General features: G+C 37.6%; 1 protein-coding gene across 1 annotated transcript in view; it reads right to left on the reverse strand.

Moving 5' to 3' along the window:
- Positions 1–17,265, reverse strand: part of NELL2 (neural EGFL like 2) — a 329,161-nt gene that overhangs the window by 236,931 nt on the left and 74,965 nt on the right. The window contains exons 4-5 of the mRNA XM_036251838.1: positions 1,990–2,163; positions 1,786–1,882 (exon numbers count right to left, since the gene is read on the reverse strand). Of these exons, the coding sequence (XP_036107731.1) occupies positions 1,786–1,882; positions 1,990–2,163 (271 nt within the window). The remainder of the gene's footprint in view (positions 1–1,785; positions 1,883–1,989; positions 2,164–17,265) is intronic.

A 17,265-nucleotide genomic window follows, 5' to 3' on the forward strand; every position in this document is an offset into this window, starting at 1 on the left:
TATGTTTATAGGCAGAATTTACATGCATCCTTAGTCATTAAGGTATAATTAGCTTCCAGCTTTTGGACTCTTAAAGCAAAGGTCAAAGAATAGCTCAGCAATGACCTCATCAGACATACTCCAGCTGTCCCTTTTATCCATCACCCTCCTCTCTTCCTTCAACTTTATATATGTTCTTCAATTAATATTTCACTTTATCTATTTGAAAAATGCAAACAGAATGTCTGACAGGGGTGATAATACCAATATATTTTCAAGACAATTTTAGACAAAGATTTACCAAGTACTGACCAATTTATCTTCTACATGTTTGATCTGATTAATAGTGTGGTTCAAAAAGAATGTCAATGTGAATGATAAATACTTTAGTGTTCTGTGGCAATTGCTGTATCTGTTGTTGGTTTGGGTTTAGATTAAGGAGGCAATTTATATACAAACTCCTATCACTTGGAAGAGCCAACATAAAAACAAGGTTACTGCGTGCATGTGCACTGCACAACTCTAGTAGGCACCATTCATAGTCTGTAATAAAAAGTACAATCCCTAGAGTAGTATACACAATTAATGTGTGAGAAGGATTCTGCGGCCACATTTGGGCTCCATGGGAAAGACTGCTATGATTAAACCGAGAAAGGACTTGGCACTCACAGCACAGATTTCCGTTACGTGGGAATACAGCATCGAATTTTCAGGATTTGCAAAAATGGGACTGATTCCCCATGACTAGCTTTGGAAAAGCAACTTCACATCTATGAGCAGATTTATGCATATGTAAAAGAGGGGAAAAGACCATGCATTAAAGCCAGTAAGACTAGGATTCAATGAAATAACATATACAAAGCACCTGGTTTCCAGGTAAAAAGACAATATTTAACTTTTAAAAACACCTTTCTAGGATTATAAACCTTGCTTAGAATACAATTTTAAAGTTACTGGTATCTACTCTACCTAAAAATCCATCAGTTGGACACATCCCCTATCATTCTTTTATTTAACAACCACTTTCCAAGCCACATCTATATCATGGTCACTGGGGGAAAAAAAGATTACACTTATGGGCTTACAGTCAGAAAATATTCTAAATTTTATTTCTTCCTTTAAATACAGAAAATTAAGTGATATGTCTTTTAGATCCTCTACAATGTGAGATTCTATAGAGTATGTCTCTAAGTAGACACTAAATAAAAATATATAAATTATAACTGCTTTCTACTTTTGGTAGGTTTGTGCACATAAATATATATTTCTTTCTCACTTTCTGGTGTATGAGACCATGAATAATGAATATTTTTAATATAATTTTTAATTAAACTTATTAGGGGGACATTGGTTAATAAGATTATATAGGTTTCAGGTGTGGGTCCCTATGTCATGAATAATAAATATTAAAAAGCTTTTAATCATCTATTAAAAACATCCCTGTGAAAGTATCATCAATGGTTATATTTCAGTAGTGGAGAGTTTATTTGTATACTAACATTTTAGACTTTTATTACTTTGAATGCTTAATTTCAAGAATGATATGCTAACTGCTTTGATTGGAATCTTGTGAGCTCTGTAATGTCTGAAGATCAAACTCATTAAGGAAAAAAGAAAAGTAGTGTTCATCAGCTAAATAACACACCAGCATAAAAAAAAAAAAAAGAAAGAAATAAACACAAACAGAAAAAACTACACAGATCAAATTATTTTGTTTCACACCATAAAAATCAAAATGCACTTTTCCAAACTCATTAGAAAGCATTCATATTTACACTTTATGCTCAGATTTTAGTTAAAAGATACCTTAAAATATCCATGTGCGTTATTTCTCTGTCCCAGCCAAAATGTTGTGCCTATAGGCAAGTCTGTGGAGGGCTTTTCAACCACTCTTTCATATATTCTGCAAAAAAAGAAACATCAGATATGTAATATAAATTAGCAAGTACCATAAGTTAGCAGTCATTTCTTAGACTCTGACACTTCCTGAACTGAGAAGATTTCACTTACTTATTGCAGTCAATGTGTAAAGTCAGATGGGAGGCACTGATAGCTAAGGAAAGCTTGTGCCACTTGTCATCAGCCAAAATGTAAGGAAACACTTCCGTGTGAGGGCGGTGACTGCCTGTGCGGTAGTGCAGTCTGACTTCATTCCGATGGCCACTGCTTTCCAGTTCCAGGTACCTGCACAGAGAAGAGCCAAATGGAGTCCATTGAAAGTTTAGTTCAAGTATGACTGACATGATGTCTTCCTCCAAAAAGATGGAGTAGATGTGCTTTCCCTATTCCTCCTACTAAGTACAACTAGACATTCTCATAAAACACACATATGAAGAGTCTCAAAGATGGAGGGGAAAAAATCAGTGAGGGCCCTCAGGACCTGAGAAACAAAACAAAGTGAGTTTCCTGGGTTTTCTTTCTGCCTCATATATTCAAACTTGGAACTGAAGAAGCCATCAACTTGAAAATACCAGCAGATGCAATAGAAGGGGGAGGAGAAGGAGGAGGAGGGAGAAAAAGCCAGCTCTCTCTATAGCCAAAATACCAGGAAAAGGGAAAACTAGCAAGATAGACATGTTTAGAGAATAATCACTTTATCCCAAACACCAAAGGAAAAACACCTGTGGTCATGCCCTCAACCATGCCAGCAAAGGCTAAGTGGGGACACTAGATTTTCATCCTCTTGAGGCAGAAACAATGTAACCAACACCTCCACTAGGGTGGTGAGAGAGGCTTTTAACCCAGCTGGCCAGTCATAAAGCTTTCCATGCATCAGTAAAGACCACATCAGAAGGAGCTTGGCAGTAACAAAGCACACTGCCCCCTCCTGACTGCGATGGTGTCAGAGGAAACTTAGCCGAGTCAGCACTTCCAGCGCAACACAGCAGTAATGAGACCATGTGGGGAGCTGGAAATTTCACCCCCACCCAGAAATAGTAGAAGCTCCCCCTCAATTCTCAACAGATGGCCAAGTGGGGGACCTGAACTTCTACCTTCACCTGTAAGTAACAAAAAGGCTCTCTCCCATCCTCTGACAGAGCAGTGTCAGGAAAATCTAGCTAAAATAGGAAGTTTAATAAGATCTAAGTCTCAGAACATGATACAAACAATGAGCTGGTTTGAATTAAAAATCATATGCCATACTAAGAACCAAAAGACCTCAAATGAATGAAAAATAGAAGATCAACAAATATTCTCAGCAAGATAATAGAGATGTTAAATTACCTGACAAACATTTTAAAGAATCACTGATAAAAAGAAGCAATAACAAATAGGTTTGAACACACTTGAAACAACAACAAAGAAAAAACAGAAAGCTTCAGCAAAGAAATAGAACCAAATAAATAAAAAATCAAATGGAAGTTTTAGAACTGAAAAAAGATGATAACTGAAAATAAAAAAACTCAAAGGATAGGCTAAACAGTCAAATGGAGGGCACCAAGAAAAGAATCAGTTAACTGAAAAATAAAAATTATCCAATCTAAACAATAGAAAAAAAGTAGACTGAAAAAAAATAAAAAGGGGGGACCCTGGCCTGTTTGGCTCAGCAGTTAGAGTGTCGGCCCACAGACCAAAGACTCGCGGGTTCAATTCCAGTCAAGGGCATGTATCTCAGTTGCAGTTCAGTCCTTGGTCCCAGTTGGGGTTGTGCAGGACGCAACCAGTTGATGTGTCTCTCTCACATCAATGTTTTTCTTCCTCTCTTTCTTTCTCTCCTTCTCTGTCTCTTTGTCTCTCTCCCTCCCTCCCACTCTATCTGAAGATAAATAAAAAAACATCCTCGGGTGAGGCTTTAAAAAAAAAACAGAGTCTTAGAGAACTGTGAGACTATAACCAAAGATCTAATATTTGTAAAATTAGAGTCCATAAAAGATGAGAAAAAGGATGGACTGCAAAAGTACTTGACTAAATAATGACTGAAAAGTTCCCAAATTTGGCAATAGACTTAAACTCACAGATTCCAGAATCTAAGCAAATCCCAAAGAAGATCAACGTGAAGAAATACTCATCATAATTAAACTTCTAAAACTAAAAATAAAGAAAAAAATATTAAAAACAGACAGAAAAAAATCAATGCATTATGTATAGGGAAAAATAAATTAGAATTATTATGGACTTCTCAGCTAAAACAATGGAAACAGAAGGAAGTGGTACAATATTTTCATGTGATGAAAGAAAAAGCTGTCAGCCAAGAATCCTATACCCAGCAATATTATTCTCAGAAATGAAGAAGAAATCATGACATTCTTAAATGAAGAAAAATGAAGGTAATCTAAATCAATTTTTAAACTTAGATATGTCATGTTTAAAGAACCTCATGAACACCCAGTAGGATATCTAGAACTATAAGTGTGTAGCTCTTAATCCCCTTCACCTTTTACCCATCGTCTCACTGTCCAACCCTCTGGCAACTTATCACTTTGTTTTCTGTACCTATGAGTCCGTTTTGCTTGTTTGTTTGTTTGTTTAGTTTTTTAGATTAAACATATAAGTGAAATAATAGGGTATTTGTCTTGCTCTGACTTACTTCACTTACCATAATACCCTCCAGGTCTATTCATGTTGTCCATATTGTCAGGGATTAAGAGTTACAAACTTAGAGCTGTGCCATAAGTAAGTCACAGGGATATAAGTACAGCACAGGGAATACAGTCCATATTGTAATAACTTTGACAGTGATAGTTACTAGACTTCTCGTGGTGATCACTTTGTAAGGTATACAAATGTCCAATCACAATGTTGTACACCTGAAACTAATATAATATTGTAAGTCAACTATACTTTCATTAAAAAGAATTTTATAGTCCAGAAAGAAAGAAAAAAAAGAGAGAGAAAGTGAACATGTCTGAGGTGGAAACAGGTCCATAACAGACAGAAATTTGGGAGTCATCGGCATGTAGATTGTATTGAAAGCCATGGGCGCATATAGAACACTTTGGCAATTATTATGGACAAAAGGAGGACACTTTAACATTTTGAGAACAAAACACACACACAGTAAGTGTGGCTAGTGAGATTAGAGGAGACAATAGTGAGAGTGGCGTCCCAGAGGCCTAGTGATGAAGGAGATTCCACCAGGAAGAGGGAGCAATGAACTGTATCAAATGTGGCTAATAGGTCAAATAAAATAAAGACTGAACCACTGGATTTAGCAAAACAGGTTTCTGGTGACCCTAAAGCTATTTCGGGAAATTTTACAGAAAACAAAGCCTACTTGAAGGAAACTCCAGAGCGAGCGGGCAGCGGGAAATGAGAGAGAACAAGTACAGACACTTCAGGAGAAACAGAAAGGTAGCTGCAAAAAGACAGTCAAGGAAGGTTTTTCTTTGTTTCAGTTGGTAAGAAATACTACACATGTTTGTATACTGCTAGGAATCACCAGAAGATGAAAATTAGCCATAACTGAAAGAGGCAAGAAATTAGAATAAGACAGAAACCATAAATGAAAACATAGACAATTACATGTTAACTACATAAAATTAAAAAAATTCTCCAACAGAAAACAATAATATAAATAAAATTAAACAACAAATGACATTTCTATAAGACAAGATTAAAGACATGATAAATCAGAGATTATTAATGAAAAGCACTTGCAAACCAATAAGAAAATGCAACTCTGTGGATTTACCAATCAGATTAGCAATGATCAAAATGGGATAATATTCAGAGTCAATAAGAATGCGATAAAATAAGCAATCTGGTACACTATTTGTGGCAAAATAAATTTATAAGGACTTCTTGAAAGGCAGTTTGGTAAAACTATCAATACATTAAGTGTGCGTACACTTTACATCACAATTCACATCTCAAAATCTATGTAAAATAACAGCACAAATTACCAATGATATATGCAGAAGGTTCTGACTGCAGATTTATTTAAAATAATAAAACCTGATACAATGCCAACTATTCACTTGTAGAGTAATTATGATACATCTATATTCTAAAACACTAGGCCATACTCCAAAAGAATGCCATTCAGAAATGAAACAGTGCCACAGTTTACTAGGAAGTCAACAACAACAACAACAAAACCCTCTGTAGAATCCCATTTTGTTTGCAAAAACTGTGTGTGTGTTTACAGAAGAAAAAGTGAAAAAGGATATATGTCAAATGTTAACAGTAGTTACCTCAGGGGGCTACAATGAGGGAGAAAGAATGAGAACTTTTCATACATACATTTTTATATCCTTGAATTGTCTTCATTGAATACGTATTAATTTTTTTATCTAATATATATAGTAAAATTCTATTTTAAAATTAAAAAATAAACCAAGTAGTCAAGAACATAAATCATAGTTAGAACTTATTAAGAATAAAATGACAACTGGTTTAGTTTTTGATCCAAAAAATCACCAACCAGAGAGTCCTTTCTACATTATTATTTGATAACAAGTATTCATTATTTAATTAATTCAACCAGTGAATTCTATAATGATAGAGAGGTGTTGGTGCATTTTTTAAACAATAACCTCAACAACCACAGTGGCCTATTGCTCTGTGTCGTCAGCTCCTAACCCATGAGGCGCAAACCCTGTTATCGCTGTCCTCCTCCAGCTGCGCCTGGAAATGGAAGCAATGGTGAGGCCAGAACTGGAGGCACTAAAGCAGCCCTTACTAACAATGAGGCTGACACTGGGCCCCTTAAACAAGCACAACCTTTCAGAAGTTAAATATTTGATCAATAGTTACATTTTCACTAACATCATTTACTCAGGTTTTTTAAATGAAGTAGATGTATAATACCCAAAAAAATGTATTAAAGAGAAAAAGAAATAATGATGTAAAACACTTAAAAATGTGTCTAGGAGGAAAAAAATGGCGGCGGAGTGAACGGAGCTACACAGACCGTCTCCCAGAACCAAACTGGAATTACAACTATAACACAGACAAATCAACGGGAAAAACCAACAGAAAAGCAGCTTGCGAGGACCATACAACGAGGGACACTGACTCCATCCCTGGAGGCTTGCGAAGGCGCGAGACGGGGCTGGGAGCCCACGGTCGGCAGCTCGGCAGCGGCCTTAGCTGGGAGCGGCGCCCTCGGGTCACACTCCCAGGCGGCCCCACAGCGCAGCCGGGACAGAGGCTAAAACAGCCACAGCCACTCACCTTGGGCTCCGGCAGAGGGAGGGCGGACTGGACTGGAACTGTGTCCGGACACTCGGAGTTTGGAGAGCGCTCAGAGCTTTGGCTGAGTGCAGCCACGCAGGACGGTGGCCACATTGCTCCTTCCCAGGGCTCTGGGGAGAGGCAGCAGCCCCTCCCTCGGAGATCCAACCCCACCCTGTGGGCCATTGAAGTGCTAATTGAGGCTCACTAACAACCAGCATCTGCCCCGCCCTCGTGAAAGCCCCTTGTCTGAGCACCAGAGGGAGTTTTTCAATCAACTGACAACCCAAAACTCATCAAGTAACCTAGACTGCTAGCCTCCAAGCAAAAAGCTAGAGGATAACAGTACGTTCCCTGGGTTGGCAACTTTAACCAGGAAACTAAGACTTGACAGTGGTGTTCAACGTGGGTCCTCCCTCGCTCATCTAAACCCAGGAGAGGGAGCCACAAACAGCAGAACACCAATACCCACAGGGAGAACTTGACAGGCTCCAAAGCCCACAGTGATGGCCAAAATGGTGAAACACAGAAACAGAAGCCAAATGAAAGAGCAAGACACCTCCACCGAAGATGAGATCAATGTGGAGCAATTAGGCATGTTAACAGAGCTAGAATTCAGAGCCATGATCTTGAGGAAGCTGAACAGCATGAGTAAGGACATAGAGACACTGAAAATAAGCCAATTGGAAATTAAAAACCAACAAGAAGAGATAAAAAATGACATATCAGAAATGAAAAACACATTGGAAGGTTTAAAAAGCAGAGTAGAGGAAGCTGAGGACCGGATCAGTGAATTAGAAGACAGGGTAGAAAAAATCAACCAATCAGAAAAACAGAAGGAAAAAACTATTAAAAAACAGGAAGACAGCTTAAGAGAACTGTGGGACAACTGGAAACGTAATAATATTCGCATCATAGGAGTCCCCGAAGAAGAAGAAAAGGAGCAAGGGATAGAGAATATATTCAAAAAAATAGTGAGAGAAAACTCCCCTAATTTGGTGAAGGAAGAAGGCATTCAAGTTCAAGAAGCACAGAGAGTCCCAAGTAAGAAGAACCCAAACAGGCCCACACCAAGACACATAGTAATTAAAATGCCACAAATTAAAGACAAAGAGAGAATCCTAAAAGCAGCAAGAGATAAGCAACAGGTTACCTACAAAGGGAACCCCATAAGGCTCTCAGCTGACTTCTCACAAGAAACACTACAGGCCAGAAGAGAATGGCATGAAGTAATCAAAGTCATGAAAAACAAGAATCTGAATCCAAGACTACTCTACCCAGCAAGGCTATCATTCAAAATAGAAGATCAAATAAAGAGCTTCCCAGACAAAAAAAGGCTAAGGGAATACATTAGCACCAAACCAGCACTGCAAGAAATGTTAAAAGGACTGCTGTAATTAGCAGTAGAAATGGGAAGAAAAATAGAACCACACTAAACAAAAATGGCAATAAATAAGTACATATCAATAATCACCTTAAACGTTAATGGATTGAATGCTCCCATAAAGAGACACAGAGTAGCTGATTGGATAAGAAAGCATGACTCATCTATATGTTGTTTACAAGAAACCCACCTCTCAACAAAAGACTCACATAGGTTGAAAGTGAAGGGATGGAAAAAAATTTTCCAAGCAAATGGAAAGCAAAAAAAAGCTGGGGTAGCAATTCTCATATCTGATAAAATAGATTTCAAAATGAAGACCATAACTAGAGACAAAGACGGCCACTACATAATATTGAAAGGATCTATCCAACAGGAAGATATAACCTTGATAAACATATATGCACCCAATATAGGAGCACCAAAATATATTAAAAATCTTCTGGAGGACTTCCAAGGAGAAATCGACAACAATACAATCATAGCAGGGGACTTCAACACCCCGTTGACAGCGCTGGATAGATCCTCTAGGCAAAAAATTAGCAAGGAAACAGAGACTCTAAATGAAGCACTAGACCAAATGGATTTAATAGATATCTACAGAGAATTACACCCCAAAACTACAGAATACACATTCTTCTCAAGTGCACATGGAACATTCTCAAAGATAGACGACATGATAGGACACAAACTAAATCTCTACAAGTTCAAGAAGATTGAAATCATATCAAGCATCTTCTCAGATCACAATGGCATGAAACTAGAAATCAATTGCAACAAGAACATGCAAAGACATTTCAACACATGGAGGCTAAATAGCATGTTATTAAACAATGAATGGGTCACCGAGGAGATCAAGGAAGAAATTAAAAACTTCCTGGAAACCAATGAAAATGAACATACAACAACACAGAATCTATGGGATGCAGCGAAAGCAGTTCTGAGAGGGAAGTTCATAGCACTACAGGCCTACCTCAAAAAACAAGAAAAATTTCTAATTGACTGTCTAACTTCACAACTTAAAGAATTAGAAAGCAAACAAAAAGAAAACCCCAGAGCAAGTAGAAGGAAGGAAATAGTAAAGATCAGAGCAGAAATAAATGACATAGAGACCAAAAAAAAACAATTCAAAGGATCAATGAAACAAAGAGCTGGTTTTTCGAAAAGATAAACAAGATTGATGGACCCTTAGCTAGACTCACCAAGAAACAAAGAGAGAGAACCCAAATACACAAAATCAGAAATGAAAGAGGAGAAGTAACAACCAACACCACGGAAATACAAAAGATCGTTAACAACTACTATGAACAACTATATGGCAACAAATTCGACAATCTAAGCGAAATGGACAAATTTCTAGAAACACACAGTCTCCCAAAACTATTCCCAGAAGAGATAGAAAACTTGAACAGACCAATAACAACTAAGGAAATTGAAGAGGTAATCAAGACTCTCCCAGCAAACAAAAGCCCAGGCCCAGATGGTTTCACGGGGGAGTTTTACCGAACATTCAAAAAAGAACTAACACCCATTCTCCTCAAACTATTTCAAAAAATTCAAGAAGAAGGAAGACTTCCAAACACATTCTATGAGGCCAGCATAATTCTAATTCCAAAACCAGAAAAAGACACTACGAAGAAAGAAAACTACAGGCCAATATCCCTGATGAACATAGACACCAAAATCCTGAACAAAATATTAGCAAATCGGATCCAGAAATACATCTAAAAAATTATTCACCATGACCAAGTGGGATTCATTCCAGGGATGCAAGGCTGGTACAATATTCGCAAATCAATAAACGTGATACACCACATAAACAAAATGAAGAATAAAAACCACATGATCATATCAATAGATGCTGAAAAAGCATTTGACAAAATCCAGCATCCATTTCTGATAAAAACGCTCAGCAATGTAGGAATAGAGGGATCATATCTCGACATAATAAAGGCCATATATGAAAGACCTACAGCCAACATCATACTCAATGGACAGAAACTAAAAACATTTCCATTAAGAACAGGAACAAGACAGGGATGTCCACTTTCGCCACTCTTATTTAACATTGTACTGGAAGTCTTAGCCAGAGCAATCAGACATGAAGAAAAAATAAAAGGGATCCAAATTGGAAAGGAGGAAGTGAAACTGTCCTTATTTGCAGATGACCTGATATTATACATAGAAAACCCTAAAGACTCCATCAAAAATCTCCTAAACTTAATAAATGAATTTGGCAAAGTAGCAGGATACAAAATTAACGTCAAGAAATCGATGGCATTCTTGTACATCAATGATGAACTCACAGAAAGAGAAACTGAAAAAACAATCCCATTTACCATCGCGCCAAAAAAATTACGATACCTAGGAATAAACTTAACCAAAGAAGTAAAGGACCTATTTGCAGAAAACTACAGGTCATTGAAAAAAGGAATAGAGGAAGATATAAAAAAGTGGAAGCACATACCCTGCTCATGGATTGGAAGAATTAACATAATTAAAATGTCCATACTACCCAAAGCAATCTATAGATTCAATGCAATCCCCATCAAAATACCAATGACATATTTCATAGAACTAGAACAAATACTTCAAAAGTTCATATGGAACCAAAAAAGACCTCGAATAGCCACAGCAATCTTGAAAAAGAAGAACAAAGTAGGTGGGATCACAATACCAGATATCAGGATATACTACAAAGCGACTGTAACCAAAACAGCCTGGTACTGGCACAAGAACAGGCATATAGACCAGTGGAACAGAACTGAAAACCCAGAAATGGACCCAAGGCAATACGCTCAATTAATATTTGACAAAGGTGGCAAGAGCATACAGTGGAGTAAAGACAGCCTCTTTAATAAATGGTGTTGGGAAAATTGGACAGCTACATGCAAAAAAATGAAACTAGACCATCAACTTACACCATATACAAAAATAAACTCAAAATGGATAAAAGACTTAAATGTGACCCGTGAATCCATAAAAATTCTAGAAGAAAATGTAGGCAACAAAATTTCGGACATCATACGGAGCAGAATTTTCACTGATACATCACCTAAGGCAACAGAAATAAAGGAGAAATTGAACACATGGGACTACATCAAACTAAAAAGCTTCTGCACAGCAAAAGAAACAATCATCAAAATGGAAAGGCAACCCACTGTATGGGAGAACATCATTGCCAATGATGTATCAGATAAGGGGTTAATTTCCAATATATATAGAGTGCTCATACAACTCCACAAAAGGAAGACAAAGAACCCAATTAAAAATGGGCAGAGGAGCTGAATAGACACCTCTCCAAACAGGACATACAAATGGCCAAGAGACATATGAAGAAATGCTCAACATCACTAATCATCAGAGAGATGCAAATTAAAACAACGATGAGGTATCACCTCACACCTGTCAGAATGGCTGCCATCAACAAATCATCAAACAACAAGTGTTGGCGAGGGTGTGGAGAAAAGGGGACTCTAATACACTGCTGGTGGGAATGCAGACTGGTGCAGCCGCTATGGAAAACAATATGGTGCTACCTCAAAAAATTAAAAATTGAACTTCCATTTGACCCAGTGATCCCACTGCTGGGAATATACCCTAAGAAGCCTAAAACACCAATCAGGAAGAATATATGTACCCCCATGTTCATAGCAGCACTATTTACAATAGCTAAGATCTGGAAACAGCCCAAGTGTCCACCAGTAGACGAATGGATCAAAAAGCTGTGGTACATATACACAATGGAGTACTATGCAGCGGTAAGAAAGAAAGATCTCTTATCCTTTGAGACCACATGGAGGGACCTGGAAAGTATTATCCTAAGTGAAAGAAGCCAAGCAGAAAAAGACAAATACCACATGATCTCACTTATATACGGAATATAATGAACATAACAGTCTGAGGAATACAGTAGACCCAGACACATGGAAGTAGGGCACAGACTGGCATCCCTCAGAAGAGGGGATGGAGGGTGGGGGGGTGGGAAGAGATAAACCACAGAACTTATATGCATGTGTGCATGACCAATGGACATGGACAACTAAGCCGGGGACAGGGTTGAGGGGGGGTAGGGTGGGGGGTGCCAATGGGGTAAAAAGGTAAAATATCTGTAACAAAAAAATAAATAAAAATTCATTACAAAAAAAAAAAAAAATGTGTCTAGCACATGGTTAGTATTCAATTAAAATTAGTAAGAAAAAAAAGTTAAAAAGGAACTGATCCATATCTTCAAAACCAGTCACTATAAGAAGTATAAACTTATATGGAGACATTAAATCCCAGAAAAATATTATTATTACATAATTTTAAGTTGAAAGTACCTGTAATAAACAAGGGAACTATTTTAATGAATCATTTTTCTAGTAAAAGTTATATTCATTTCTGGAACTCCACTGTCCCCCCCGGTGACGTCCCAGTGGGAGACAGGCCTGCTTCCCCCCACCCCCGCCCCATGGCCCAGGACAACAAAATGGTTAAACCCCAAGCCCTAAAGCCTGAGGGTTCACATCCCTACACCCCTCATGGTGGTGGTAAGCCACGTTTTCTCTCTGTACCTCATTTGGTTACTCAGCTATAAAATGAGGATGTGAACTGTACTTGCCTCAAAGGATTTCTGTGAGGATTTTAAAGAGTTCATTTTAGAAAGCACTTGACACATTACTGTGCACAAACAAAATAGCCAATAAAGATAGTACATGAGCTAGCTTGCTCATTTCAAATAGCAAAGAAATCAAGCCCTCCTCTTCCTTCCCATGGGGCAGCCAGGGGCAGGCCCCGTGACACACCCTAGTAATCAGTTTCTCAAAACTCAGAACCTTAATGAAGCCCAGCCAAGAAAGAGGGAGAAAGAACCTGCATTGTGCTGGGGCAGCAGCACCAGCCGGTTATGTTAAGGTCACTCTGCATCCTGCTTCCTGTTCGCTGGCGCACCAGGGAGCCTCTAGTTATTATTGCCTGTTCCACACTGTGGTGCTCCAGGCTCCCATCAGCTCTGTCAGCTGCCCTCCCATCCACCACCTCCAAAGTCACTTTACAGCCGAGAACCCTAACTGATACATTACCGTTTGTTTGCTCATAGGAAAAATATGTAATTCGAATAAAATGTATCAACATTTTAAAAAGTGATTGTTTGCCCAGCCAGTGTGGCTCAGTGGTTGAACATAGACCCATGCACCAAGAGGTCGCCAGTTTGATTCCTGTTCAGGGTATATGCCCAGGTTGTGGGCCAAATCCCCATGGGGGGCATGCAGGAGGTGGCCAGCCGGTGTTCTCTCTCATTGATGTTTCTATCGCTCTCTCCCTCTCACTTCCTCTCTCTCTAAAATCAATAAAGAAATAAACATATATAATAAAAAATGATTGTTTGACTGATACAACCATGAGTAACTTTTTTACCTTCTTTTTATTGTTCTTTATTTTCCCTTTTACATTTAATGAGCATTTACTACCATAAATTAAAAGTAACATTATAAATCTCAAGATCATTTGTCACACTTGAATATATCATGTCTCCCTGATTTGTTATTCGTAATTTTGAGAGGCAACAAAAATCAGAAATAAAGTTCACCCTTTATAATAATTCATGGCCTTGTTACTCACATATCTTTTGCATTGACAGATATAAACTAATTTAAGATTAGGCTTCAGAGAAGTAGGCAACAGTGGCAGGACATTATTCATGTTAACAACCTCCTTCATAACTCAGGATCAAAGGGTAAAAGTAAGATCACACCTCATCTGACAAAAGTTTGCACACAATGTAAGATGAGAATTTTCCTGCCGCCTTAACTTAACCTTAAATAGAAAAAAGATCAGATCATCTCAGGACATTAAGCTATAAGCCAGTTGTAATTAGTCATTTGAAAAAAAAGCCACATGCACTTCGAGTGCCAAATAGATCTTCAGTGCAGTTCACGGATGGCACAACTGCAAAGGAGTTGCACGTACGGGCTTCGGGACTGAAAACCCAGATCAGCCTCTCTCTACCTGTGACCTGACAGCTCACGGTCTCAATTTCCTCATCTGACAGATGAGAGCTCGGTGTGATAATCCATATGAAGCAGGGTGTCTGAAACATGGTAAGAACTCAATAAACAGTAACTATTGTTATTACTTGTCAATAATCTCAATTAGGCATCATTTATAAAGTCCAGCCTCTGACAGCCAATTCTGTGACTAACAAGCAACTTGAATACACTTTAAAATGGGACAATCAGTGTTATATGGGTCCTGGAGAAACCAATGAAACAGAAAAAGTGAAGTCCAGTGGTAGGGCCAAAATTATGGTTAGGTTGACTTGTTCATTTGCTACAGAAAATTGACTGTTTCAGCTTGCCACTTCCAGTGATTCCCTGAGATGTTGGAGGAGATGGGAGAGTTGGGAGAAAATGGTGTACTTTTTAGCATCCCTCACTAGAACCCTATTGACTCTGTTTTTGTTAAATTTTTTTGTTTGTTTTTTATGGTATTTGGTCATTAGCAAGGCACAAAAATGCAGCAATTTAAAAGGCCTCAGATCTTAATCCTGTCTCCACAGTTTATTAACCTGGCAAGTTAAAAATCTTCTCCAAACCTCAGTTTCCTCCCCTATCAAATAGGAATATGATCATTTAAAAAATTCAGTGAAACAAGTGATGTAAGTGATAACTTTACACAGTTTCTGAGAAGAGTAAGCATTCCACATGTCATGATCATGATTTATATTTCCTATGACATATATATGCATGCTATTTAAACATCAAATTTTCAAGATGTATTTTAACTGAAACAAACAGAATCTCAAACAAAAAAATTAGTTTGATGGGAATCTACCCAAATCATGATGCTTAAGTCTCATCCATGATATTCCCATCAAATAGTCATCCAGTGACCAACAACTCATGACTTCCTGAAGCCGTTTCCTTTTTATAAAACAAAGACTTTCTTTATATTAAAGCATAAAGAGGGGGAGGAGTTTAAAAAACAACTATGATTTATTAGTTCATTTATTCCAGCAAATACTTACTATGAGCACTGAGAATATGACAATGAAGAAGGCCAAATACCACCACTGAAGCATAGAGATGTCCAATAATAAACACATTATTGTAAAAATTAATTGAGCTATTTCAAAACTAATTATAACACTATTATAAAAGTCTTGCTGTAAGAAGAGGAATGTAGCTAGATCAGTGAGGATAACAAAGCTTCTCCATGAATAATATAGCTAGGAGCCAAAATTGTATCACCAAGGGGAAGGATCAGTAGCAAATGGAATTAATTCACAATTGAAGCCCTGGAATCCAACATGATATTATTACCTCTCCATCTTATCATCCTATGTAGCTGAGTTTACAATAAAAGAAAAGAAAAAAATGACCACTCATGAAATGGAGCTTATTTATTATTATTAATGATGAAACCAATAAGATACTAGAGGGGAGGAGGATTTAATGGCATTATGTGTATTTTAGAAATATCAATCTGAGAAAGGTCTTAAATAAGGATTAAGAAAGAAAAGATACTATAATGCATTGATAATAAGTAGATACTCCTCAGCCCAAGGGTACTCATGAGAGTTAAGGAGTTAAAATAAGTCACTGGATAAAGGGTAGTACATGCTTAATGCTAGGCCCTCTCATTACCTCAACTCACTTAGTTTGTGCTGAGACCAAGCAGGTGGAAACCAGAGAAAGACTGAAGAGAAATGAGTCAAAGAAGTGGCAGACTGAAGGAAGATGAGCCTTCTCTCTCTTATCAAAAATGAATACAAGAGCACACTTTCATAGGTTAAGGAAGACCCATTGACATATATGGACTATTTTAATGATTTTAAAATGCATACATATAAGTGTGTAGAAAATGTGGCTTACAAATTTTACAACAGGGTCACAGATTCCATGAAGTCCAATGACAGACTCCAAGCTAAGTATCCCTACCTTACAGGAAGAATAAGCAAAAAGAGTGAAGGCTTATAGTTACTTGTGAAAAATTTGACAGCTTGTTTTACATAAATATGAGTATATATATAATTTCCTGATATAAAGTAATAGGTTATAATTAGAAAAAAATTAGAAAATATATAAAAGCACAAGGAAGGAAATTAAGATAATTAATGGTCCTGCTATCAAGAGATAATTAATATTGCCCAGCCGGTGTTGCTCAGTGGTTGACCATCGACCCATGCACCAAGAGGTCACCAGTTCAATTCCTGGTCAGGACACATGCCCAAGTTATGGGCCAAATTCCCAGTTGGGGATATGCAGGAAGTGGCCAATCAATGTTCTCTCTCATCGATGTTTTTATCTTTCTCTCCCTTTCTCTTCCCTCTCTCTAAAATCAAAGAAGAAAAACATTTTTTTTAAAAAAAGAGATAATCAACATTAACATTTTGTAACTCAGCCATACACTCTGAATGTCTTTCCATTTCCATGTCAGTAAAAGTAAAGCCACATCCCTTTAATGGATGCCTGGTATTCTACAGTATACCTGCCCCACAATGTATTTAATATTCAATTTCCTATTATTATTTAGAGGTTTTCATTCTTAATAAAAATGCTTCCATGCATGTTTTATTTTGTGCTGAGCAATTATTTTCTCAGAATAAATTATTAGAAATGAAATTGCTGCCCAGCCAGTGTGGCTCAGTGGATTGAGCATCTTCCCACAGACTGAGAGGTCGTAGTTTGATTCCTGATCAGAGCACATGCCTAGGTTGTGGGCTCAATCCCCAGTAAGGGGCATGCAGGAAGCAGCCAATCAATGTTTCTTTCTCACATTGATATTTCTATCTCTCTCTCCCTTCCTCT

Source organism: Molossus molossus, unplaced genomic scaffold, assembly GCF_014108415.1.
Source record: "Molossus molossus isolate mMolMol1 unplaced genomic scaffold, mMolMol1.p scaffold_m16_p_10, whole genome shotgun sequence".
Lineage (NCBI taxonomy): Eukaryota > Metazoa > Chordata > Mammalia > Chiroptera > Molossidae > Molossus > Molossus molossus.